This window comes from Lygodium microphyllum, chromosome 15 (assembly GCF_053477565.2).
Source record: "Lygodium microphyllum isolate KBCC chromosome 15, Lygodium_microphyllum_v1.1.10, whole genome shotgun sequence".
Classification (NCBI taxonomy): Eukaryota; Viridiplantae; Streptophyta; class Polypodiopsida; order Schizaeales; family Lygodiaceae; genus Lygodium; species Lygodium microphyllum.
The window spans coordinates 126,019,953-126,046,036 of NC_141149.1; the positions used below are offsets into that span (position 1 = coordinate 126,019,953).

General features: G+C 43.9%; 1 protein-coding gene across 6 annotated transcripts in view; it reads right to left on the reverse strand.

Moving 5' to 3' along the window:
• Positions 1 to 1,248: 1,248 nt before the first annotated feature.
• LOC148025029 (Pseudouridine synthase family protein) overlaps positions 1,249 to 26,084 on the reverse strand; it is a 144,885-nt gene continuing 120,049 nt past the window's right edge. For 3 of the 6 annotated variants that reach the window (XM_087694727.1, XM_087694725.1, XM_087694728.1), the window contains 3 exons: positions 3,062 to 3,163; positions 2,903 to 2,977; positions 1,249 to 1,598 (listed from right to left, as the gene is read on the reverse strand). In XM_087694727.1, the coding sequence (XP_087550853.1) occupies positions 1,531 to 1,598; positions 2,903 to 2,977; positions 3,062 to 3,163 (245 nt within the window). In that variant the 3' untranslated portion in view covers positions 1,249 to 1,530. Of the gene's footprint in view, positions 1,603 to 2,902; positions 2,978 to 3,061; positions 3,164 to 3,351; positions 3,425 to 26,084 lie in introns of those variants that run through there. The other 3 variants (XM_087694726.1, XR_015693391.1, XR_015693390.1) reach the window with 3 other exon arrangements.

The window sequence follows — 26,084 nt, forward strand, 5'->3', positions numbered from 1 at the left end:
TTTCAGATGGCAAATAAATCTAGATGAATTTTGTAGATTTGACTACTTTATAAAAATCTAGAATTTAGTAGAGATAAATAATGTATTAGGAACTCATAACTAGGATCAAGGTTTCTATCTTTATTTCATTTTCTTGTATTTTAATTTGTTGAAAGCATGTACTTTGGTATATGTACCTTTCTAAGATTTATTTCATATATTCTAATTTTCATTTTAAATGTTGACATTCATTGTCAACATAAATCTATACCTAGCTTTGGCTTTCACTCTTTCCAAGTTCTCTCTCACATTCCATTTGCAACCTTGCCTTCTATCCATCTATTTCAATGGGATCTTCATTATTTATTTGCTTTTATATTTTCTTGTAGTAGGCATCAATTTTGTAAGGAGATAAGACCTATACTAAGTCTTTTCTTCAATATTAGCTACTATGATACAATGCTCTAACATGCCACAAACCCAAAATATTCTCTCCAATATATGAACGATCACCATCAAGAATACGTTGTTGTCTTTCAATATTTGTAAAAGGATTGAGTGCCATGTGGCCTCTTGACATATATATCAAGGAAAGAGCTCTTTGCAATCGATTTTGCAAGACACTTATATTTTACAAGAGGATCACTTAAGGTATACAGATATCAAAACCTTGGCATAGACTACTTGCCTTGGATTGCCATCTTTGTTATGTTTGCTAGTTGAAGGTCAAGATCCCCACCTATAAAGATGAGCAATGACCTTCATTGCTTACGAAAGGTCAAGATCCCCACCTCTAAAGATTAGTGAAGTCCAAATGAGAGGATTTACTAAAGACACTTCCAATCCAAAGCTTGCACCCATAAATGCAATAAGAATAAAAGTTGAGGTGGCTGTTGCTCAAAATGCTTTGGAAGTTATGGTGGTGGGAATCATAGTCACCATTGAAGAGTAACCTAGCTAGCGGCTTAAGTAGAGAAGACAAGGTGCCAAACGATATGGAGGGTGATTATCATATTGATAGCATGAGAATGGTATTCATGAATGGTAATGAAAATCTAGCATATCATATTAACATTGCACTTGAATTTGCAAAATTGAACCCTTAAAATTATCCTGTTGTAATTAGACATTAGATACTAGCAACTATGAACTTGATTATAAAAGTAAACATTACAAGAGTACCAAAGAAATGGAGTAGGCATATACAAGAACTCATTAACACTTGAGAGCTCTAGTTTTACTCCTCTTAGTCTTCTAGCTAGTTGCATCTCTTTGCATGATTGTCACTTGCATAAAATAAATCATGCACAAGTATGTTTCCTAAAAAAGCCCAACAAGATAAGCTTTTGATGCTTCTTGGATAGCCTTGAAAGCCATACCTTACATGTGAAATTGGTCTCCATATGACCACATGATTTATCATCATTGTGCATCTCCAAGAGTGGAGAACTTAGAAGCACATAATTTGAGGCCTTAAAGAATTTAGTTTAAGCAACGGAGCACTAGGAAACTAAAATCATGCCTAATGCTAAACAAAAATAATCCTTGGGGTTAACACTTTCGAAAAGTTGACATTCTACTTTTTGTTTTGAGATTTACAACGTTGTCGCTCCTCATAGCTAGCTGCATAGAAAATAACATTTAAGCAAATATTCTAAAGTTTAGAGATTGCATTCTATAACATATAATTCAAGTGAAACATGGGTTTCATTAAAATTATTTTTGGCATTATTTGTATGAAAAATGTGCGTTTCTAGAGTGCTTATTTAATGCTCATCATTTATTGTCACTAACCTAGGGTGATGAGGTCAATCAAGTGATGTTACCCCAAAAGCTAAATATATATCCCCTCCCCCTCCCCCCCCCCCAAATAATAATAATAATAATAAATTTAGTGATGACTTTGCACAAAAGATATACTATTTTTAGCTAGTCGAAGCTTTGTGAGAAACAATTTAGCCATATAATTTTTTTATATTTTGGATTTGGTGAAGCCTCAAAACAAAACATCCTTGAGTGTTACTCTATTGGCCTCTCCCCACTCTTTATGAACCCTTGGTTTTCCACTAGGACTACTTGATAAAAATATCAAACTGCCCCAAATTGTTTTATTTCCATGTAATCTCATGTATAGAGCTCAATTGTTTAAAATTATACAACTAACCTAGCTAAAATAGAGCCAATAGGAGACCGTTAAATGTCACTCTATTGGCTCTTTACCCTAGCATTGCTTACCAATCTACCCAACCTCTCCATGTCCGCTAGGGCAACCCAAATATTCCATTAATCATTTTTCTTCTCATCGTATATACTTGGCCATTTTGTTTTTGAGTAGAAGAAAATAAAACTTCTATGGAAAGACATGGGTAAGAATCCACCATGTAAAGCAAGGATGCACCAGCCCTCTATTATTAGAGTTGCACCAGCCCTCTAGTATTAGTGTTGCTATTGGAAAAAACCATGAAGAGATGCACCAGCCCTCTAGTATTAGTGTTGCTATTGGAAAAAACCATGAAGAGATGCACCAGCCCTCTAGTATTAGTGTTGCTATTGGAAAAAACTATGAAGAGATGCATTCTGGCTATCTAATGTTCTTGCTAGGTCACACCTCTCTCTCTCTCTCTCTCTCTCTCTCTCTCTCTCTCTCTCTCCCCCCCCCCCAAAAACAAGAAAAAACTGCCTCCACCCTCCCAAAAAAAGAAAAACAATTTTTCCTAATAAGAGCAAACTTTTCTCACAAGAAGTTCAAGCTTAAAGGCACACTTTAGAAACACAAGCTTGTTCTTGTCAGTAAGATTCAGGTTACCTGACCAGTTAGTGACTTCACGTACAAGGATTTTCTTCAAACACATGGACTTCACCATTTTGTAACACATAATAGCTATAAAATAAATGTTGACAACTGAGTTTGCTGAGCACTTACGTTCAGTGGGACGGCTCAAAAGAGGAATGTGGCCAACACACTTCTGTTTAGTTTCTCTGAAGAATTCTGAGTTCTCTGTTGTCAAAAATCCTCTCCAAGTTATTGCCTAGCCAATCATAACATTTTCTAGCTATTAGCGTAGTTCATAAGCTTGCTTACCATTGAAGGGGAGCTGGTTATATGATGCCTGCAACATAGCAGCAGCCACAAGATGTTCTTTGATAAGGTCCTTCAAATGCATATGTATCAGACGTGCTGTACCTACATCAACCAAAAAGAAAAGCAGTCTTGTTTACAGTCAACATCAAAATACAGCATACATTACTGGTGTGAGATTAAGCTCTAATTTTTCTGTCAATTGATCTATAGCCTTCATTTATGTCTAATAACAGTGGCTATGACAGGTCCCTCCCTCACCATCTATGCTACACAGCCTCTCCTTCACATACCTTACATGCACAGCCTCCTTAGCTCCCCTTCCAGCGTGCTGTCCATAGTTGCCCAATATGGCATCTCAGACCCCTGAAATGGAAGCATTTCAGGATCTCCCAAATGCATTTCAAGACCACCATAATTCTTTTTGGAGGTGTTTTAAAACAGTTGTCTTTCTTTGTGTATTTTCCCCCCCGCCAGGGAGGGGGGACAGGATTGGTTTTGGCCAAGCGGCAATATATTTTAAGGTTTAGATTTCATTTCTACCCTTTGAATGTAGTCTTATTGCATGTATTTGCATGCCTGTTTCTCTTCATTAAAAGTGTCTATAATGAAAGGATGCATGCAATCACACAGATCTGAGTAACTATGAAGGTAGTACTAACTCTTTAACTCTTGGAGGCAACCCATAGCTAGCAGTGAGTGTAATGTGTATGTATCTAATTATGTCAAGGTGAAGAAGTAGCAACTACAATGTACTACAACCACACACACATCTATATTTATATATTTATGTTCTTTTCATTATTTGGGTTCCCATTTTGTTGTTTTGCAGCATGGATGAAACTTCATTTTGCGACTCCAAAACGTGTTTTTGTTTCACCATTTCCATCACTAGTGGCAACAATGATGCTATCCTCCAATTTCTCTAGTGATTCATGTAACAAGGATATGAAATTTTGAGATGCTTTAATCTTGTCGATTAAGTTACTAATCAAATGTGCAAAGTTGTTTGGCACATGTGATGCACATGGCACTTATTTCATAGTAACAGGCCAAGGAACCCGAGGATGAAGTGGGTGTCAAAGGAAAAAATTGTGACAAGTTATGCCAGCTTGGCTTTTGGTGGTCAATTGGTATTAGTTTTGACCTTGGGACAGTTGTTTGGCCAATAAGTGTCAATACCTATTATTCTTCTTAGAAACCTAAACCCACGAAGGGGTATGTATAATGGTACGCGGTTGATATGTAGAGCTTTCAATAGGAAAGTAATAGATGCTAAGATAATAACAGGGTCAAATGTGGGCGAACGAGTTTTTATTCCCCGGATTACTTTTATTTCCAATGCTACACAATTGCCATTTACTATGAAACGGAGGCAGTTTCCCATCCGGTTGGCATTCGCTATGACAATCAACAAGTCACAAGGACAAACTCTGTCCATTGTTAGGCTTTATCTAAAGGCACCAATATTTACACATGGTCAGCTATATGTTACATTTTCAAGGGTAAAAACTCTCTCAAGCCCAAAAAGAGGCACAAAAGAGGAGTGAGGTGAAGAGGAGAAGAAGATTCACCTTGTAATCTGAGAATGCCATCTAAAAGAAGACCTATGAAGATACCTCGAAGACCGGATTAGCAGTAGAACCTAAAACACAACCTCAAGTGAGAAGCCACTAGCTCCATTACACCATGTTGGAAGAAATACCAAGGCCTAGTCATATAAAGTCACGGCTGAAAATCCAAGGGCCCCGATGGAAGAAGGATCCTCTAGGTGTTGGGTTTCAGTGGAGATAAAACAACTTGAAAGAGAGCCAAATCTCGAAAATAAAAAACGGTGTATAAAAAACTTCAAGAGTAGTAGGATCCCCCTCTGAAAATAGAGGAGTAGAAGTCCCCCTTTAAAGCTGAAGAAAAAGTGAGGGCGAAGGAAAAGAATCCCCCTGTGTAGATTGATGATGTTATTGATAGATTGCAAGGAGCAACTATATTCAATCGTATAGATTTGAAAAGTGGATATCATCATATACACATTAGACCAAAGGATGTGCCTAAGACAGCTTTCATGTCATATTTTGGGTTATATGAGTTTCTTGTCATGTCCTTTGGATTTACAAATGCTCCTGCCACCTTCAATCGAATGATGGATCGCATCTTCAAGCCACAGAGCATTTGTAGGTATTTTCTTTGATGACATGATTGTCTACTCAAAGAATGAGGCAAAGCATAGAAAGCATTTGGACATTGTGTTCAATGCGCTGCGTAAGCATAGACTCGTTTTATCAATGACAAGAAAAGTGAATTAATTTTGCATGTGATCCACTTTTTAGGGCACATTGTATCAGCTAATGGTATTTGTATGGACCCTGCAAAGGTTGAGGTAATACGCTCATGGATACCTTTGAAGAATGTTCATGAGATCTACAAGTTCTTGGGTTTGTGTTCTTACTATATGAAGTATATACGCAAGTTTGTTAAAATTGCATCTCCATTGTATGCTTTGCAAAAGAAAAATGTGTCATTTAGATGGATAGCAATGGAAATTTTAGCATTTGAAAACTTAAAGGAATAGATGACTTCAGATCATGTGCTTGTGTTACGTGATCTAAGGAAGTCATTTGTGCTTCAGTGTGACGCATGTGGTAACAACATTGGTGCTGTTCTTATATAGGATGACGGAGTTGTGGCTTATGAGAGCCAAATCCTCCACGGTGCAAAGAAAAATTTGTAGGTCTATGAGAAACAACTCTTGGTTGTAATTCATGCACTATCTACATGGAAACACTACTTATTGGGGGCTGATTTTACAGTGCAAACGAACTATCTAACTTTGAGGTACTTTCTGACGCAGACAAAGTTGTTAGAAAAGCATATGAGATGGAAAAATTTTCTATGTTTCATTTTCAAATTGTACATATTGATGGTAAAAATAATGTTGTGGCTAATGCACAGTCACATAAGCCACAAATTTCAGCCGTCAACATAGTTTATTCACGCCGAGTTGGATACCATGAAAGGGTAGTATACTACAGATTCGAACTTTGCCAATGTTTATGATCAACTTTGGAATGGCCAAAGGCATGAGCACTTTGTACTTAGAAATGGATTTCTGATGATGCATGGATAACTGTGTATCATAAAGCAGTTGAGGCCTAGATTTATCACTGAAAGGCATGCTCCTTTGTATGCAAGACACAAAGATATTGATGCCACAGCCAAGACACTAGAGCATTTCTTTTATTGGCTAGCTTTGAGGCATGATGTAGAGTAGTTTGTCAAGGCATGCATTCTATATCAGAAGGTAAAGCATGATAGGCAAAAGATGCCGCGCTTCTTGCAGCCCTTATATATTCAAGTTACACCTTGGCAAAGCATTGCAATGGATTTTATTTTTGAGCTTCGTAGGACACCTACAAGGAATGATGGGATATGGACTATCATTTGCAAGTTTAGTAAACAGACCCATTTCATGCTGGTGAGGAAGAAAATAAAGGTTGATCATTGGCACATTTATTTTGGCAGCACATCTTTAAGTATCATGGTATGCCAAAGTCAATTGTAACTTGATCGAGACTCTCAAATAACCAGTTTATTTTGGAACGGGTTATTTAAGAATATGGGTACCACACTGAAATTCTCATCATCCTTTCATCCACAGATATATGGTTAGTCTAAGGAAGCAAATCCCACAATGTTGGATCTTTTGAGATACTATGTTGCGAACCACAAGACACAGTGGGAGCAATATTTGACATTATTTGAGTTTGCTTACAACAACATGGTGCATAGTTCCACTGGCAAAGCTCCATTTGAGGTGGTTGAGGGTGACAAGTGTCAAGAAATGATTGAGCAACTGGAGAGACAGTAGGGTTTGTGTGGAGAAACACAATGTGTGTACAGCAAACACTGAGAAGAGAAGAGAAACTTGTATAAACAAGATGACGAAAAACTCAAATAATAAAGTGAATCCGATACAAGGGAGCTGTAGTACAAAAGATGCCTTGGAGCAGGGAGACTACTAAAGAACTTAAAAGGCTTTGAGTCTGAAAACGCAAGGATGATGTGTCACCTGGAGCAAGGAGACTGCTAAAGAAGCCTTTGAATCTGCAAACACAAGGATGATGACTGGTGTCTGGAGCAAGGAGATAGCCGAATAAGCGTCCTAGTCTACAAATGCAGATCTAATGCGCTGACACTAGCAAACTGGATGTGATGTCAAGTGGTGATGATGAACCAAAAGTTGAAAATGCAAATGAAGACAGTCTTTCATGACAATTATGCCTGATGAAAGGAAAGCAACCAAGATATAAGATGCAAACACTAGAATGCCGCAATAGAACGCAGCCCATAGAACGCCACAATAAAATACAATAGTAGAATGCCTTGGTAGAAAGACATAGTAGAACACAACAGTAGAATTCGGTAGTAGAAAGATGTAGTAGAACGTGGTAGTAGAAAGCTGCGGTAAGATACGGCAATACAACGCCACAGTAGAACGCCAAGTGGAGATGGTGGATGGTAACCACGAACTACAATGTCCTCCGATAATGTCCTCCGATAGGGGCTTGAGCAATAGTGGTGAGGAGAGAGAAGAGTGTCGGAGTGACAAAAAGAGAGTAGTGAATGAATGAATGAGGGGTGAGAATGTGGAATGAACGAGTGGTGCCAAATATATAGGCACAAACACTCTAGAGTCTTGCCCACTAAAGTCTCTTGAGAGGCGCTCCGACTCTCTCGGAAAACCCTAGAAAGCCTTTTTGGGATTGGAAATAGACACAAAAAATGAAAATGAAAAAGGAAATTTGTATGGAATGATGTGATTTCTCAACACACAAAAAAAGGTAGCTGGGGCTCAGAAGGAGCATAAGCCGAAGAGCGCCCAGAGATGTCTTCTCGAACTTGAGTAAAAGAAGGCAAGATAGGAAGAGGCTTAAGATGAGCCAAGAGTGGAGAATAATCACACACTCTCAATGGAGTGGACTATGGAGGAGATGTGGAGCATCAAAGCCACTGGACCCGAAAATGGATGGGAAAAACCTCTGCGCAGTGTGGTGGTCTCCAAGAGGACTGATTGCCTCGTGAGGTCTTATAGCCTCCTCCAGCCGCTCGTGAGGTCTTAGAGCCTCCGGCTGCTTGTGAGGACTTAATGCATGTCATATACGTCCTATTGCATGAAGCATAGTAAGTGATGCAAAACAAACTCTATGGCCCAAAAAAAAGACGCATATACTCTGCTAGGGTAGGGAGCAAAGGTCAATGTCAACAATCTTTGAGGACCCTTCTTGCCGCAATAGGAGCACCGAGTAGATAGGCTATCTTTCAGTGAAGATGCCATGGCACCGAAGTGGCAACCTGTAAAAAGGAGAGTGGGAGGGAGAAGAAGGATATCTCCCAATGATGCAACGGAAGAAGAGTAATAATCAAATGTTGATGTCGAAGCCGCAACTTGTCTTTGCCTTCTCCGATGCAGAGGATCTTCCAACTCAATGAGCACCTTTGGCTCTAATACCATGTCAAGAAATGACTAAGAAACCAAAGAGACGGTAGGATTTGGGGAGAAACATAGTGTGTACGGCAAACACTGAGAAGAGAAAATAAACTCAAATAAATAAGATGATGATGAACTAAAATAATGAAGTGAATCTGATACAATGGTGTTGTAGCACAAAAGAAGCCCTAGGGCAAGGAGACTATCGAAGAAGCCTCAAAGTCTGCAAATACAAGGATGATGAGGTGTCTTCTTGAGCAAGGAGACTACCGAAGAGGCCTCTAAATCTGCAAAGGCAAGGATGATGACTAATACTTGGAGCAAGGAGACAGCCGAAGAAGCGTCCTAGTCTACAAACGCAAACCTAATGAACTCATAGCAACAACTAGATGTGATGCCAGCTAGTGATGATGAGCCAAAAGCTAAAACCGCAAATGAAGACAGCCTCTGATGATGATGATGCCAGCTAGAGTGTGATGCCTGATGGAAGGGGAGTAGCTAGGATACAAAACGCAAACAATAGAACATTGCAATAGAATGCCACAGTAAAACGCAGTAGTAAAATGCGGCAATAAAATGTGGCAATAGAATGCCTCAATAGAAAGCCATAGTAGAACACAACAGTGGAACGCCACAATAGAACGCCAAGTGGAGATGGTGGATGGTAACCACCAACTGCGATATCCTCCAATAGGGGTATGAGCAGCAGTAGCAAGGAGAGAGAAGGGTATCAGAGTGATGAAGAGAGTGGCGAATGAATGAAAGAGGGGTGAAAATGTGGAATTAATGAGTGGTGTCGAATATATAGGCACAAACAATCTCAAGTCTCACCCACTGAAGTCTCTTGAGAGGTGCTCTCAATCCCTTGAAAAGCCCTAGAAAGTCTTTTTGGAGCTGGAAACAGAAACTAAAAATGGGAATGAAGAAGGGAAACTGTAAGGAATGATGTGGTTTCTCAACAACAAGCAAGTACCACCTATCTTGCAGACTAAGGATAAGATCTTTGAGACTAATCTTTATGTGGAAAACTTGGGTGCAATCTATGCAGAGATAAAGTACTTCAAAGATCATAGGAAAAGCCAAAGAAGACAGAGGATCGCCATAGACGTGCTGCAGTTTGCAGAGGGCAAATGTATTGCTGCGTTTTGAAAAGGAAAGGCTAAGAAAGATGAAACGAAGAGAGAGATTGTATCCAAAGTTAAGTATAAGATACTATGGAACCCTTTCACGTGATGGAAAAGATTAGAGATGTGGCATATCGGCTGAAATTACCACCACATTGGCACATACACAATGCCTTTCGTGTTAGTTTGTTGAGCCTTTTAGTGATGATTTGCTAGAGGATGTATCTACAGAAATTCAGCTTGAGGTTGGAGAGCTGGCTGAGATACTAGTACCCATGAAAATTTTGGCACGTAAGGAAAGAAAGGTCAGAGGTAAAGTTTCCAAGAGATATTTGGTGAAGTTTTAGAACTATTGACCAATGGATGCAAGGTGGATGGAAGAGGATGACTTAGTAGACCATCCTCAATTATTGTAGCTTTACCTAGATGCCTTTCAATTAGAGCCGACTTTGGTTCTTGACTTTGGGCTCAGCCAAGTTCAGCAGAGCAAGGGTTCAAAGCATTGGCTGATGCTCAAGGGAGAGGTAGAACTTCCACTCCACCAGTTATGGACAACTCTTGTCTGTAGTGGATCTTGGATGTATTCAGTATGCATCCAAGGTAATGTGTTGACACTATGTTTCCCATGGGGTCACTACTCAATATACTGGTCACTATGAGATGTATGAAGATGAGTACGAGTTTTATCCAAGCACTAAAACTATACTTTTGCATCAGATTATGATCAGTTTGGTATAAGATTTTGCCTCAGTTTTGAGACAAAATTTTGATCAGTTTGAGAACCGTTTATGATTAATTTTGGGATCAGTTTTGCATCAATTATTGATCAATTTTTGCAATCAGTTTGTGATCAATTTGGGGCCACATTTGAAAAAATTGTGACCAGTTCTCAGATCAGCAAGTGATCACTCTATGATTGTATTATGCTCTGTCTTCAATGGTTTACAACTAGTTCCATGGGCAGCAGCATATTAGTGAATACCATTGATAGTTTCAGCTATGGTTTGTGTTGAGAATATGCTTTACTATGGCTGTGAAGTCACAACAATTCAGAAACATCAATTAAGGATGCATCCATTGGGCTTCTAGCAATAGTTCTAGACTATTTCTCAGCTTTATATTATGTTTATGCTGGCTGGAAATTTTCCGTAGGTTTGGGGCATATAGCATGGTTAGACAATAGTGGTCAATTTTGTGAGTATGATGCCTTGTGGAAATTCCAGTGCAGTATGCTTTTCCTTTGGCACAATGCAATGCAATGGAGGACAATTGCACAGATTTCAAGGGGAACATCTATCATGGGGACCTAAAATTTTGATGCTTTAATCTTGCTGATAACATTTGATTAAGTTACTAATCAAATGTGCAAGGTTCTTTAGCATATGTGATGCACATAGCAATTATTTCATGGTTACAGGCCAAGGACCCGGAGGATGCAATGGATGTCAAAGACAAAAGTTGTAACAAGTTATGCTAGCTAGGCTTTGGTGGTCTGTTGGTATATAGTTTTGACCCTAGGACAATTGTTTGGCCAATAAATGTTAGTGGTGATACGAGGAACTAGCATTAGTTAATTAACTTATACCAATCTAAGGGTCAACACATGATGGGGACCACCCACTCCATGTTGCAAATGGCCTAGCCAATTTAATTATGGATGGGAACATTAAATTTTGGGTAGGGTCAAAAGTGCTTATAATTATTATTCACAATTATTTAATTTTGAAAATTAATTTAATGGCTAGATAATGCTGAAATTGGGTTGAGAAGGCAGCCATTTGGCAAAAATACCCATGCAAACTAAGAAAACATGTTTCGGGCCTGGTTCGAGCCATTCAAAGAGTTTCCAGCATATGAGAGAGAGAGAGAGAGAGAGAGAGAGAGAGAGAGAGAGAAGGTACTACAGATAAGAATTCAGACCAGTTTTCATCCGTTTGATGTGGGAGACAGCAGCCAGAGATCGCAGGGAATCACACACCAACACGAGAAGAGCAACAGCAACTTGAGGCTGGAGATTTAACAAGCTGTAAGCAAAATTCAGCCATTTTCCATGAGGAATCTCTGAATTCTCTCTTAGGCATTCTCTCACCAATTCCAGCCTATTCTCAAGTTATTTCAGCTTACCTCAGCCATTTGGAGCAAATCTTAGCTAAATTTGGTGGAGAGGAAATTCTGCTGTAAACCCTAAATTCCTATAGAAATTAGGGTTTAGTAGCCACCGTGAGACCCATGCCACCAGTAGAAGGCATTGTACACTGAATTCAGCACCTAAAATTTGTGGAATTATCAAGGAATTTAGATGCCAAACCATCCACTATGAATTTGGGGCAGCATTTGGCCACTTGGGACTCCAATTAGAGCAAGTCCTCATACAATCATATTCTTGGAAGATCTTACAACCATTCAAAGAAAAAAATGATTCTATTAATAAATCTCCTTCGGACAATATATCCAAAGGCGAAGTACAAAATTGACCCTGTAAGGGACCTCCAAAAATTAGGTATAGAACAAAAAGGAAGTCAATTGCAAGGCTTGAATGAATAACCAAACTGAAGTTCTACCATGCCAAACCATGTGTCACCCAAAAGAATCCTAGATTGTGTAAAAAGCATCTCCTCTCCTTGTAGTCTCTGAGTCACCTTGTAGCCTCTCCCATCTCTCATGCAAAATATGGACAATCTCTGCCCAATTCTTGAAGAAAGTCCCTAGTGTGGATATATCTAGTAGATCTATAGCATGACTATGCCTTTTTTTTGCAAGTAAAATGTGGCTAATTATATTACTCAGAAAGCTGGTTACAATGAAGTGCACATGCTCAACAAACTAGCTGGAGCTTATGCAAATCACAAATCCATCATGTATACAAGCCTCTCAAGGCGATCTGGGGGGGGGATGGGAGCAAGAAGCCATGGAAGGGGGGTGTATCGCCATCTAGGGCTGCCCGCCTGCATCGTGAAGAACAAGTCAGGGCCGTCCCAAGTGAGCAGAATGTGAAGACGAAGCTCCTAAGACGAGCTCGAGACTCGCCCTACACCTAGTCCGAACGGCCGTGGAGGGAGTGGATGATGGAGGTCCAAAGCTCTACCAAACTCGCATATACTGAAAGGCACTCCCCGCCAAAAACCACTTGACAGCATGCCTTCCAAATATGCCATCCTGTAAGACTCCCTATGATCTCCCATACCTCTAAGCGCTCTACTATGGGATCCAATACTTGGCGGCTGGGTAGAGCCTCCAAGCCAACCACTACACAAGACCAAGCCTCGATGAGAAAAATCGTGTCCTGTATTTCGTCCTCATACAAAAGGTGACGGCCGTGGCTGATTGCCTGCCAGCAAAAATCCCCCCACAAGATACATCCAAGGCTGGGTGTCACACGGTAGAGAATACGGCAGGCTCCTCTCCACACGAGTTGTGCCACCTCGCAAGACCAAAGGCAATGATTTGGAGTTTCCAACTGCTGTTGTGGGCAGCGCTTCCAACCTCCATCCTACTGCACCTGAGCCAACCAACTCCCAACAGCCAGACCCCCATCTACCAAAAGCCAAAGGAAATACGACACTCTCCTCAGCCTCCAGCTGTCCCACAGGCGACACCAGAAAGTCCGACGGAAGGCATCCGTAATGTTGTGCTCCGCCTAGTATCTGCTGCTACACGAAGGCACCCAATCCATGTTCTCCTGTATCAGTACATGTATATCAATCCTGGCTATGTACTCCAAGAATCTCAGTGGCTTCTTGGCCACTGCAGTGGCCGGCCATAGATACTCTTCAGGGTCCCACTCCAACTCATCAAGTGACATGCTCTCCCATATCCAAAGGCGCCACTCCCGAAACTCCTCCCAGGGCACATAAGGGTCCAGTCATCGAGTCTTCCCCTGGAGTCCAACCACACGGATCCTCCTCCAAGGAAGAACAACAATCTCCTCATCCTGCTACCCTCTGTCAAGAAACAACCGCCCCCCATACTGCACGGTGAAGGAAGTCTCGTAGGGGGAACCGCCCAATCTACCTGCCACCTATAAGAGAATACCTGCCGGTGAGAATCTAGCAGCCCACACCTCACCAAGCTCCACCGGCTCTGAGATCAGGGGATCTCGCCACTTCCTAAGGGATCGTTGAGTCAATCTCCCTCCTCCTCGCCTCAGCTTCACTGACAATCTGATGCCCATTGCAATACCTCCTGATACGCCATCCTCTACACCTTCCTCCACGTCCTGATAGTACGAGCAAGGCCAATCTCCCAGCCAGCCCACTGGATGTGAGGGCGCTCACTAATCTATATCCCATCCCGATCTCTAACCTAGTGGGTTCCAAACCACCGGCTGGCAGTCTATCTCCTCCTAACATCCTGGGGGCATCTAGCCTTGCGTAGGCCCTGCCATACTCCAAGTAATCTACAGAGGAAGGAAGATCTCTGTGGCATGATCTGTGCAGTCATGAAGATCCATCTCAAGGATGGCCTTCATCCACCGCCAAGCCTCAGTCTGCACTCCTAGATACCCTCTTGCAAAAGGACTTTCCAGGTCTACCCACCTGGTGTGAGACCATGGACCACTAGCTTGCCCAAAAGAGCCAAGCTCTGGAGCTCTAGATCGATGATCCCAAGCCCTCCCTCACACTGATGCCGGATGATGGTCACCCACGCCACCTTGGCCCGGGAATTCCTGAAACCATTTGAGCCAGTCCATAGAAAATTCCGCACTAGGCGGCAAAGCTGAACCACGCAAGACAAGGAGAAGCACCAACAAGAGGCAATGTACCAAGCCATCGCTAGGAGGACTTGATTGACCACCAGGGCTCGACCCACTAAGGAATGGCGAACTGTGCTCCAATAGGTTAACTTCTGCCTAATAGAGTCGAGAACTGGAAGAAAATGTTGGGCAAGAGTGATGTTGAGTCCCAGTTGGAACCCTAGATATCGGACAATCTGTCCCCTACTCACCCATCTGAACCCTAAGTGGACACCCCATTCCGTGCTAGAGCCCGGATCTGTAGGAAAACCAACCGACTTTCCCCAGTTGATTTTCGCTCCAACTGCAATGCAAAATACCTCCAGAGCTAGTCTCACTCTCTCCAACATCAGCTCATCATCCTCTACATTAAGAGCAGTATCATCTGCACACTCTGAGTCCAGCAACTCGGTCTCCTCCCTCATCCGAAGTCAAAGGCCACGTAGCCCGCTCACATGTGAGCGGAGGAAGTAGAACATCGCCTCCGCAAAGAGTAGGAAAAGATACGCGATAAAAGGGTAGCCTTGTCGGACAGATCTCTCTAGTCGAAACTCGTCCCCCCTCCTGCCACCAATGAAAACCCTACTAGTGGCCAATTTGTAAAGTGCAAAAACCCCACTAATCCATGCCTGGGGGAAGCCCAACCTTGCCATGGTACTCTCTAAGAAGTCCCAATCAACCCTATCATAGGCCTTCTCAAAATCCAAGAGTACTGCCAATCCCTAACCACTATACTGAGCCCATCGATCGCCTCAAAGAAAGTGAAGGCATTGTCTAGGATGCTCCTATCATGGACAAAACCTGTCAGGGTGTCATGAATGATGTCTCGAAGCACGGGGTGGAGTCAACTACCGATCATCTTGGCCAGTGCCTTATAGGCCACTGACAACAAGGTGATCAGTCTCCATTGGGACGACAGCTCCAACTAGTCTCCCCCTTTGGAGAGGAGACTGACAAGACCTACCGATAAACTCCTTGGCATCCGTCCTGAGCTGAAAATCTCCTAAAAGGCCAATAGAAGGGGATCCTTCACCACCTCCCAATAGGTAGTGAAGAAGGCCTTAGAAAGACCATCCTCTCCCGGGCATTTCTTCCCATCCTATGCATGGAAGGCCTCAGCTAGCTCCTTCTCTGTGAAGGGGTCTAGGAGGGAGCGTCCCATCTCCTCTATGACAAGGGACGGAATGCAATCCTAGACTTGCTGTCCTACAACGGTGTACTCTAGCTGAGATTGCCTCCTGTTGAAAAAGCTGTTTGTAGAAGTCAGTGACAATCTCCATCACCTCATCTGGGCTAGAGCGAATCCTCCCATACTGATCACTAATGCTGCGAATCTTATCTCCTGAGGTGCAAGGCTCATGCGCCTGAAAAAACTTCATGCACATTGTGTCCCCCTTGAAGGAATCAATTAGGCACGGAGATAGAGGTAGACAGACCTTACGCTGAGTGAGGGAGACAAAGAGAGTGCGAGTGAGCAAAGTAGAGAGTGAACACGTTTTTTCGGTACAATGACAAGTGTCTCACTTTAGGTTTTAGATAGATATATGTATAAAAGTACAATGTGCTAAGGGTGTGTTCACACCCGTGCACAGAAAAGGCGCGATGGCCCTTTATTCCCAACAACTTCCCACCTAAAGGCAATGTGCCTTAAGAAGAGAAAAGAATCAGCTAAGTCTAAGTATGTACAAAGCTGAAATAAATATATCTATCCAACTCCCATCATCCGTCGGCAATCAGCAAACCGCTCTGTTGAAAGACCCTTCGTGAGAAGGTTTGCAAAATTATCATCTGTATACACTTTGACAAGCTCAATGCTCTTGCTGTCAAGTACATCTCTAATGAAGTGATACTTCACATGTATGTGCGTTGTCTTTGCATGAAAGACTTGCGTGCTAGCATGATAGCACTCTGACCATCACAATGGACAACAGGTAACTCTGTGATGCCAAGCTCTCCCACCAAACGTGAAAGCCATAAAGCCTCCTTGCATGCCTCAATGGCAGCTACATACTCTGCCTTTGTAGTAGACAATGCAACACACTTTTGTAGCCTGGAGATCCAAGAGACCGCTCCTCCTGTGAAAGTTAACACATACCCAAAAGTGAACTTCCTGCAGTCCATATGACCAGCATAATTTGCATCCGTAAAGCCAATAACATATGCCTTCTGCTTTCCAAAGCAAATGCACAACTCCTTTGTGCCTTTCAGGTATCTCATAATACCTTTCACTACATCCCAATGCTTCTTGCCAGGGGTTGCCATGTATCTGCTAACTACTCCCACTGCAAAAGCAATGTTAGGACGTGTAGCAACCATAGCATACATCAAACTGCCAACAGCTGAAGCATATGGTATCTTGGCCATTTCAGCCTTTTCATCATCAAATGTAGGGTTGTCCTCTGGACTGAGTTTCACATATGGAGGCAATGGAACCTCAATTGTTTCCCCCCCCCCCCCCCCCCATATTGAAACGCTGCAAAACTTTGGAGATATACTCCTGATGAGATAGATAGAGTAAGCCTTTAGATCTATCTCTGAGTATTCGCATGCCAAGAATGTGATTTGCATCACCCAAATCCTTCATGTCAAAGCTACCATGAAGACTTTGCTTCAATGAATCCAAGGCATGAGTATCCCTGCCAGCAATCAGCATGTCATCAACATACAAAACCGAGATAATCAAGCTGTCATCTGCTGCCTTCTTGGTGTACAAGCAATGATCCACTTGACTTCTATGAAAGCCCTGGGACTAGATGAATGTATCAAACTTACGATACCATTCTCTTGGTGCTTGTTTCAGCCCATACAAACTCCTTTTGAGTTTACATATCATTTTTTTATTCCCTTGTTCAACAAACCCTTCAAGCTGCTGCATATATATGTTTTCATGCAGATCACCATGGAAAAACGCAGTCTTTAAATCCATCTGTATGAGCTCCATTTCCTCAACTGCAACCAAGCCCAAAATGGTTCTCAATGTAGTCATCTTGACTACAGGAGAGAAAATTTCATCAAAGTCAATTCCATGCTCCTGTTTGTACCCCTTTGCAACCAATCTTGCTTTGTACTTTCGTGAGGAACCAGAAGTGACTTTCATTTTGTAAACCCATTTGCATGGAAGGCTTTTCTGCCCTTTAGGCAATTGCACCAAGTCCCAAGTGCCATTTTTTTCTAGAGATTCCATCTTTGACAGTATGGCTTTATACCATTTCTTGTTGTCCTGTCTGTCCATTGCTTCCTTCAAGCAAGACGGTTCACCGCAGCCTGTCAACATGACATACTCAGCCACATTAATTGCACCAGGAACAAATCTGTCAGGTTGTCTAGTAGCCCTAGACAATCTCCTAACCCAATGGTCATTGTTTGCTGGTTGTTCCTGCATATTTCCATTTTCAACATGTTGTCCTGGCTATTCCTGCACATGTAATGGCTCCTTTTCATGGGCAATAGCTGGCTGATCATTTCCAGCATCATTTCCTGCATTTACAGGTTCATTTACAGCAGGTATTTGCTGCTGCACAGTGGGCACATTTTGATGTCCAAAAGGTATTTCTTCCCGGAATACAACCCTACGGACCTCCTCAGTCTTTTCGGGTTGTTTGTGCATGCGATCTTCCCGAAAGATAACGTCATCACTGCGTACTATTTTCCTTTTCTCGAGATCCCACAATTTATACCCCATTTCACCCTCGTCACCATATCCTAGGAAAATGCATTTACAAGACTTTGGCTCAAGTTTGTTGCATTTTTCTTTACGAATGTACACAAAAGCCTCGTAGCCAAACACTTTCAGATGAGCATATGAAGGTGGCTTGCCCGACCACGCTTCTTTGGAAACTCCCCCTCCCAAAGACCTATTTGGTGACCGATTAATAAAGTGAACGGCTATCATAACAGCCTCTGCCCAAAAACCATGGGGTAATGCAGCATGAGACAGCATTGTACGGACCTTATCCTGTATGGTCCGATTCATAAGCTCTGCAACTCCATTTTGGGGTGGATTATGAGGGGCAGTGAGCTCCCTCTTTATCCCTTTGCTGTCACAAAATGCTTGAAAGGCTTTGGACACATATTCCCCACCATTGTCAGAGCGAAGACACTTAAATGTCTTATCTGTCTGATTTTCAGCCAATGCCAAGAATTTTTTAAACTTGTCAAGCACTTCATCCTTGCTACGAATAGGGTAAACCCGTACTTTTCGTGTAGCATCATCGACAAAGGTGACAATATTACTTTCCCCATAAAGATAATCCTGGCATTTGACATACATCCAAATGTACTAACTCTAGAGGAGAATATTTCAAAGAAAGAGACTTTTTGTGAGACATTTGTGCATGTTTGCCATAAATGCAATGATCACAATGCTCAAAATCAGCATAACGAAGACGAGGCAAGTAACCCAAACGAGAAAGCACTTTCATTCCTATTTGACTCATGTGTTCCAATCGGCCATGCCACAAAGAAACACTTGGCTGCTCGGTCACGGCAACAACATGGTCACGCACACTAGATATATGAAGTGGATACAACATATCACTCTTGCAACATCTGGCAATAACCCTAGATCCCTTACAGATCTTCCATTTTCCATCACCAAAGGTGGTATGAAAACCATCATCATCTAGCTGCCCTGTGCTGATCGAGCTCTTCTTGAGCTAAGGTACATGCCGTACATGCTGAAGTGTAAAGACAAAGCCATGCTGAAATTGTAACTGCACACTGCCAATACCTGCAATCTCACATGCATAGTTATCCCCAAGATGGACAACACCATGTCGACCCCCTGTATATGCGGAAAACCACTCACGATGAGGGGTGACATGAAAAGAAGCACCCGAATCAAGAATCCAGGTATGCATGTCATCATCTGCATCTGCAAGTAGAGCATGTGCACCAAAATGTGAAGAGACAAAGAGGACATCACTCCCACTGTCACTGTCATGAGTGACTGCATTCATTCACCTCTTCAATTTTGACACTGCTCTTCTTAGGCTGACTGTCCTTCTCTTTCTTGCAATCATTTGTCTTCTTGCCTTTTCCTTTCTCTTTCTTCCATTTGTAGCAGTCACGTTTAAAGTACTTGTTTGTACTTGTTTGTACCTTGGTCACTTGGGTAGCACTTGTTTGTACCTTGGTCACTTGGGTAGTACAAACAACCAAGTACTAATCTTCCATTTGTAGTAGTCACGTTTAAAGTAGCAGCCACGCAGAAGTATAGATTTCAGATCTGTAATTTAGATTTCAAAAGCACCAAATCAAGTGCTACAGCATTATCCAACTGATTACAGCTATTCCAAAGGGCATGTGCATCACATTACATGAGAAATACCAAAATTTCAGCTGCAATTTCTGTTGTTCGTGTACCCACGGGCATAAAATTTGACACGAACGGTCAAAAGCCCCAAAATTTTGTGCTCAAAAGCGTCAAACACACATCTGCATTTCCTCTGTCATGCATAGGACTGTCCAATTTTGCCAAAATAAAGCATTTTCGACAAAACCCCCAAGTTTCACGGAGTGTTGATGTCCAAATTGCGCGGAATTCAACCTGCATGTACATAAAATGACCAAATGCTGCACAAATTTTGCTCAAATCGCAAAAGCCCCAAATTGCACAAGGTCCAATGTGCCTCAATGTCGAGAAATTGAGTTAACTTCAGCCCAAATTGCACATGTACATTAAAAGCCCCAAATGTCGGGGACAAAATGCCACAAATTCCTGCAATTTCTGAGACAGATTTGCTTGTCCTACAAGCATCGAATTCCCCAAATCTGGGAAAAGCCCCAAATCTCTGCCTCAATTTTACACAAACCTGCACACTGTGCTTGCGCGCGTGAATGCCCTGAGGAGAGGAGTTTTAAAAAAAAAGATTTTATTAAAAAAATTTTGGATGATGGGTCCGTTGACCCGTCAGGCTTGTCCTCGCATGTCCCGCTGGTTCCGTCACGCGTCGCGCGCCCCGTCAAGCCTATCCTCGCCTGTCTTGCTGGTCCCGTCATGCGTTGCGGGCCCCGTCAGGCCTGTCACAGGTCAAACGCAGCCTCATCACGCAACAGCTACTGCCCACTACCCGTCCCGTCACGCATGGCACCTATCACCTGCCAATCGCCACGAGCCTTGGCGCACAACTAGAACCTGGCCCTCGCACACTCTCCACAGCCTATCCACTTTCTGCAACTCACGACTGCCTCAGCCTGACTGACGATCGTGCTCAGCACCCACAGCACCTTACGCTCTGATACTAGTTTGAAGGAATCGATTAGGCACGGAGATAGAGGTAGACAGACCTTACGCTCAGTGAGGGAGACAGAGAGAGTGTGAGTGAGCAGAGTAGAGAGTGAACACATTTTTTCGGTACAATGATGAGTGTCCCACTTTAGGTTTTAGATAGATATATGTATGAAAGTACAATGCGTTAAGGGTGTGTTCACACCCGTGCACATATAAAAGGCACGATGGCCCTTTATTCCCAACACCCCTTCCGCGCCCAAAAGGCTCCTAAGGTACGGAAGGAGAACTCAGAGCACCTATCCTCAAGACCGACGACGGCTACCTGTGTGCGCACCTCCTGCGTGTGGAGAGTGGGATCCCTCGGTGCCTTCTGGAGTAGTCTCTGAGTGGCTGCTAGGTCTCGCCAGAGTGCTCTCTCCTCCTAACATTGCTGCTTGGCCTATAGGGCTACCTCCTGGGGCACATCCTACTCAACTCGGCTAAGATCTCTGCAACCTCCTCTGCGATCTGTTCCACGCTAGCCACTCCCTAGTCCAGAGCTGCTTAATCTGCTTCCTCACCTCCTCCCTCCTGTAGATCGAGTCAGGGATCTAATAACCAATCTAGCCGCTCCAAAAGAGCTCTGCCCAGTCGCCTATATTCCCAAGAGAAGTCTAGCGACCTCTCCCTCCTGTGAAAACCTCGGTTCCGACAAGCATCACATGCTCCTACTGTGAGCAGGAAGACCTCCCATGCCTCCTACTCCTCCCCTGCTATACCCTAGTAAACTCTGCCTCTACCTTTCTGGTCCTCTAATGCCTCCAGGTTGTTGAAGTCTCCTCTAACAATCCAAGAGTCCACCTTTGAAAGTCCTGTTACAATCTCCATCCAGAACCTGTTGTGTGCCCTAAACTCAGTAGGAGCATAAACATTGAGGATTCCAAGGCATGAGTCCCCTAAATCCAATCTGATCCATAGAACCCTCCCTGCCACAATCGTCTCGTGGTCTCGCACACAGGCAGTAAGGCTTGGGCCAATCGAAGTGCATACGCCTCCACTCCTACCGTGGGCACCCATAGAATACTCCCAGTAGGTGTGTAAGCTGCCTGGAAGTACCCTCCCCACCCAATGGGCCTGGGAGGGGGTGAGCTTATACTCCTGAAGAAGTAAGATGTCGATCTGTCCAGGCTACAGCTCCTACCAAACAATCAATTTCCTAGAACCACGTGCCCCACTGTAGTGTAGGTTGTTCACGTTCCAGGACGCTAGGTGTAGACTCATGGGGAAACTTGTGACTGATCGAACAAGCATCTGTTCGGTATGGAAGCTATTGGTGAAGAAGAAGAGCTATGGGGCATGCGAATGCGCTTGGCCGCAAGCTTGGAGAGTGAACTCCATTCCCCCATGGTGGCTCTCAAGCGGCGGACCATGGGGGTGATAGATGCTCCAGGTAGTACAACCAGGGTATCCATCAGCCAAGCTAAGAGCCGTGACTCTGTGTCCTGGTAGAAGCGGGCAACCTGTGTGAGGGGCCACTCGATCACATCCATCCATGAGCTCCACTAGGTAGGGGCTCAAAAAATAATGCTCAAAATGTGGGACCTTGGCTCCACTCCACTAGTTAATGTCTATCATGCACCCTAGCCACTATTGGGAAAAGAGTGCTAGCCCTCCTTTACCCATCCACTGGGAGATGTGGTCTACAACCTGGACCCTCACTTCCTCCTCTATCTGTGTCATCGTCCAATCTCTTGAATGAGAGGTCTGAAAGAAGAAAGCACAGTTTGGTCCATCTGGTGATGCTAGTAAATGGACCTTGCGGCTCCTTGACTTGCGAACCACGAAGATACCCACCTCTAGAGGGAGTGGAAGCTCTCCGCGCTCCGCAACTCTCAAATAGAACCATGGACCACTGCAGAAAAACTCATGTGGGAGCAACTATGCATGTCGAGGGAAAGTGTGATGGGCGACTGGGCCAGATGAGCTAGTGGTTGTGTATGGGGGGGGACTGGGCTACTGGCAACGAGAAGATATGGGGGTGTGAGGCTCATCACCCCCTATGGAAGGGGGGGGGGGGGGGGGGGGGGGGGCGGGGGGCGGGGGAGGAACATGTATACTAGGTGAGGATCAGGGGGGCTGGTCGACGGGAGAGATGGTAGGGAAGAGGAAGAGTAAGGGATGGTGGGATAATCGGAAATATGTGGCAGGTGTAAGGGAGGCGAGTGGCCCCGGAAAGAGGGGCTGTGGGATAGGGTCGAGGGGCAATTCATGAGCCGAGGTTGGGCAGGAGGGCTAGGGGATCTCGGGTGGGGTGGGTTGTGACGCCTCAATGGGTGGTGGGGGTGGAGGCCTGTGATCCTACTGGGTGGGACGGGCGGGGGGCTGCTTCGGGGTGCTCTTACAGGGGCTTGGATGGGAGGGTAGTACTTCTTGACACGACTACCATTGAAGAAGCCTATTCCCTCACCGTCTAAGGTTTCGAGTTCGACATTGCCTGTGCGGCTGATCGCACGAACTTTGAAGGGTCCAAGGCCTCGAAATTTCATTTTCTGTTTATGTCCCTTAACGGAATAGAGGAGCACTAAGTCGCCCTGTTCAAAGTCGCACTGCTTGACATGCTTGTCAAACCAACTCTTGCGACGGGCCTTCTCACATATAAGTGCATGGGTGGCTAGAAGACGGGTCTCTGATAGGCGTTCAAGCTCGGCCAGGCGTTGCGTCCATGCCTCCTTCCCTTCCCATCATTCTTGAAGGGCTATTCTCAGGCTAGGAACAAAGAATTCTAAGGATAGGATTGCTTCTGTTCCATAGGTAAGCCTGAACAGGGTTTGACCGACAGCCGTTTTATAAGCTGTACTGTAAGCCCACAAAGCTGCCATAAGCTTGTTGTCCCAGTCGCTACGTGAGGCTGAGACTACTTTGGTCAGGACATTGACTAGAATCTTATTCGTGGATTCTGCCTGACCGTTCGTCTGAGGGTAGTATGGCGATGATTTGCGATGAATAATGAGAAAGGTGGACAGGAGATGCACTATCACTTCGTTGATGAAGTGCGTGCCTTGGTTACTGACCAGTTCGATGGGACAGCCGAATCGCGAGATCACTTGCTCCCATAAGAACTTGGTAGTCATCCTAGCGTCGTTTTTACGTGTGGCTCTTGCCTCTGCCCATTTCGTGAGGTAATCCGTGGCCACAATGATGTACTTGGCTTGTGAGTACTGTGCCGCAGGACTAATGGGTCCTATGAATTTGATTCCCCATTTTTCAAAGGGTTGTCGAGCAATAATTGGGGTCAACTCCATCTGATCCTAGCGAATCGAGACTTTTGTCCGTTGGCACTCGTCACAATGCTTGACGAATCGCGTGGCATCGCGGAAAAGCGTGGGCCACCATAATAGAGATTGCAGCACCTTCCGTGCTGTCGTCTCTCTGCTAAAGTGTCCTCCCGTAATGCCGCTGTGTGCCTCAGAGAGCACATCGTGCATCTCATGCTCACATACGCATCTACGCAGCAATCCGTCTTGTCCCAGCCTATAGAGTCGGCCTGCAATCAGCTAATAGGGCTGGATCTTAAGGATTAAGCACCTAAGTCAGGCTTTTTCTATTGGTCGCTCAAGTAGTCCGTGCTCAAGCACTTGGACTATGCCATCCGTCCAATATGGTGTTAGATCAGCCTTAAATAAATCTCTCTCGCTGGACAAGTGGAATAGATGGGCATCGGGTAATTCATCAACGATGCCTTGTCCAGCGGCTTCTCCCGTGGGAATGCGTGACATATGGTCAGTCATGTAGTGTTGTTTTCCTTTCCGCACAACCATGGAGAAATCGAATTCCAAGAGCAGAAGGAGCCATCGAGCTATGCGTCCAGTATCACAAGGTTTGTTTACTAGATAGAGCAAGGCTTGATGGTCCACGAAAAAGATGAAGGGTGTGGCCAATAGATAATGCTGGAATCTCTTCACAGCAAACACCATGGCTAATCCCTCTATTTCTGTTGTCGAGTAGTTCATTTTTGTCTTAGTGAGTTATCTGCTAGCAAAGCTGACTGGATAATCTAAGTTGTGCTCACCAGGTTGGCACAACACTGCCCCCACGGCAAACTTAGAAGCATTGATGTGCACATGGAAGGTAATGGTCCAATCTGGGGCTCGTAGAATTGGTGCTGTGGTTAGAGCCTTTTTCAATTCTTCGTACGCTCGTTGGCATACCTTGGTCCACTCAAAGACAATCAGCAGCTTATACAATGGTCTGGCGATCAACGCATAGTTCAGTACAAACCGCCGATAGTACCCTGTATAGCCTAAGAAGCATTAAACTCCCTTGTAATTAATTGGGGATGGAAGGTCAACAATAACCCTGACTTTCGAGAAGTCAGTGGCAATGCCGTTCTTCTACACCACGTGCCCTAAGATGCATCCGTGCTTTACCCAAAACTGGCACTTTAAGGGGTTCAAGGAGAGACCATATAAGCGACACCATTCAAAGACTGCGCGGAGTTTGTCTAAGTGTTCGATCCAAGTCGAATGGACACATAGGTCATCGACAAAGACTTCTAACTCCTTATGAAGCATGGACTTAAAGATGGTGCACATGAGGCATTGGAAAGTGGCAAGGGCATTAGTCAACCCGAAGGGCATGACTATGTAAGCAAAGACCCCCCACTCAATGGCGAAGGCGGTCTTCCGCAGGATGCAGGTGGTGTCTGAGGGGCTAGAGGCCCCCCCTGCCGTCTCTCTCTGTCGTCGCTCGCTGGACCCGTGTAAAACCATCAGCATCCACCTGCGGGTCTGCCAGCTGAGCCGCCTTGGCTCCCAAACGCATGCAATCTGTTGCTTGATACCCAAAGTCATGGCATCACAGGCACTGACCACATTGCCCTGTCACAATAACCTACTGCCTGAAAGAGTGTCTCCCTGCATCTAGTACTTGCAGACTATAAAAGATAGTCATTTGAATGCTCCTCTTGCTGGTCATACTAGAAGCTAAGCATGTCTACATTATCATTCTAATACAATGGAGTTTATTATGGCAACACACACGATGATAAGGAGCCTGATTGTTTTGAGGATGCACAATAGAGCGTGCATTGGATAGCAGCAATGCAAGCAGAATTTGATTCTATCATGAAGAATCAAACATGGGATTTAGTGACACTGCCTATTGGAAAGAAAGCCATTGGTACTAAATGGTTTATAAGCTGAAAAGAAAAGCGGATAGATCCATTGATAAGTACAAAGCCAAGCCTATGGCAAAAGGCTACGTGCAAAAAAAGGGCATTGATTATGAGGAGACATTTGCTCCTACATCCCGTATAACTACCATTCGGTGCATGGTTTCTTTGGCTGCCCATTATGGTTGGATTGTGCACCAACTTCATATTTAAATTGCATTTTTACATGGGGAACTTCAAGAAGAAGTATATGTATAGCAGCCCATTGGTTTTGCAGTTGAAGGATCCGAACACTTGGTATGCA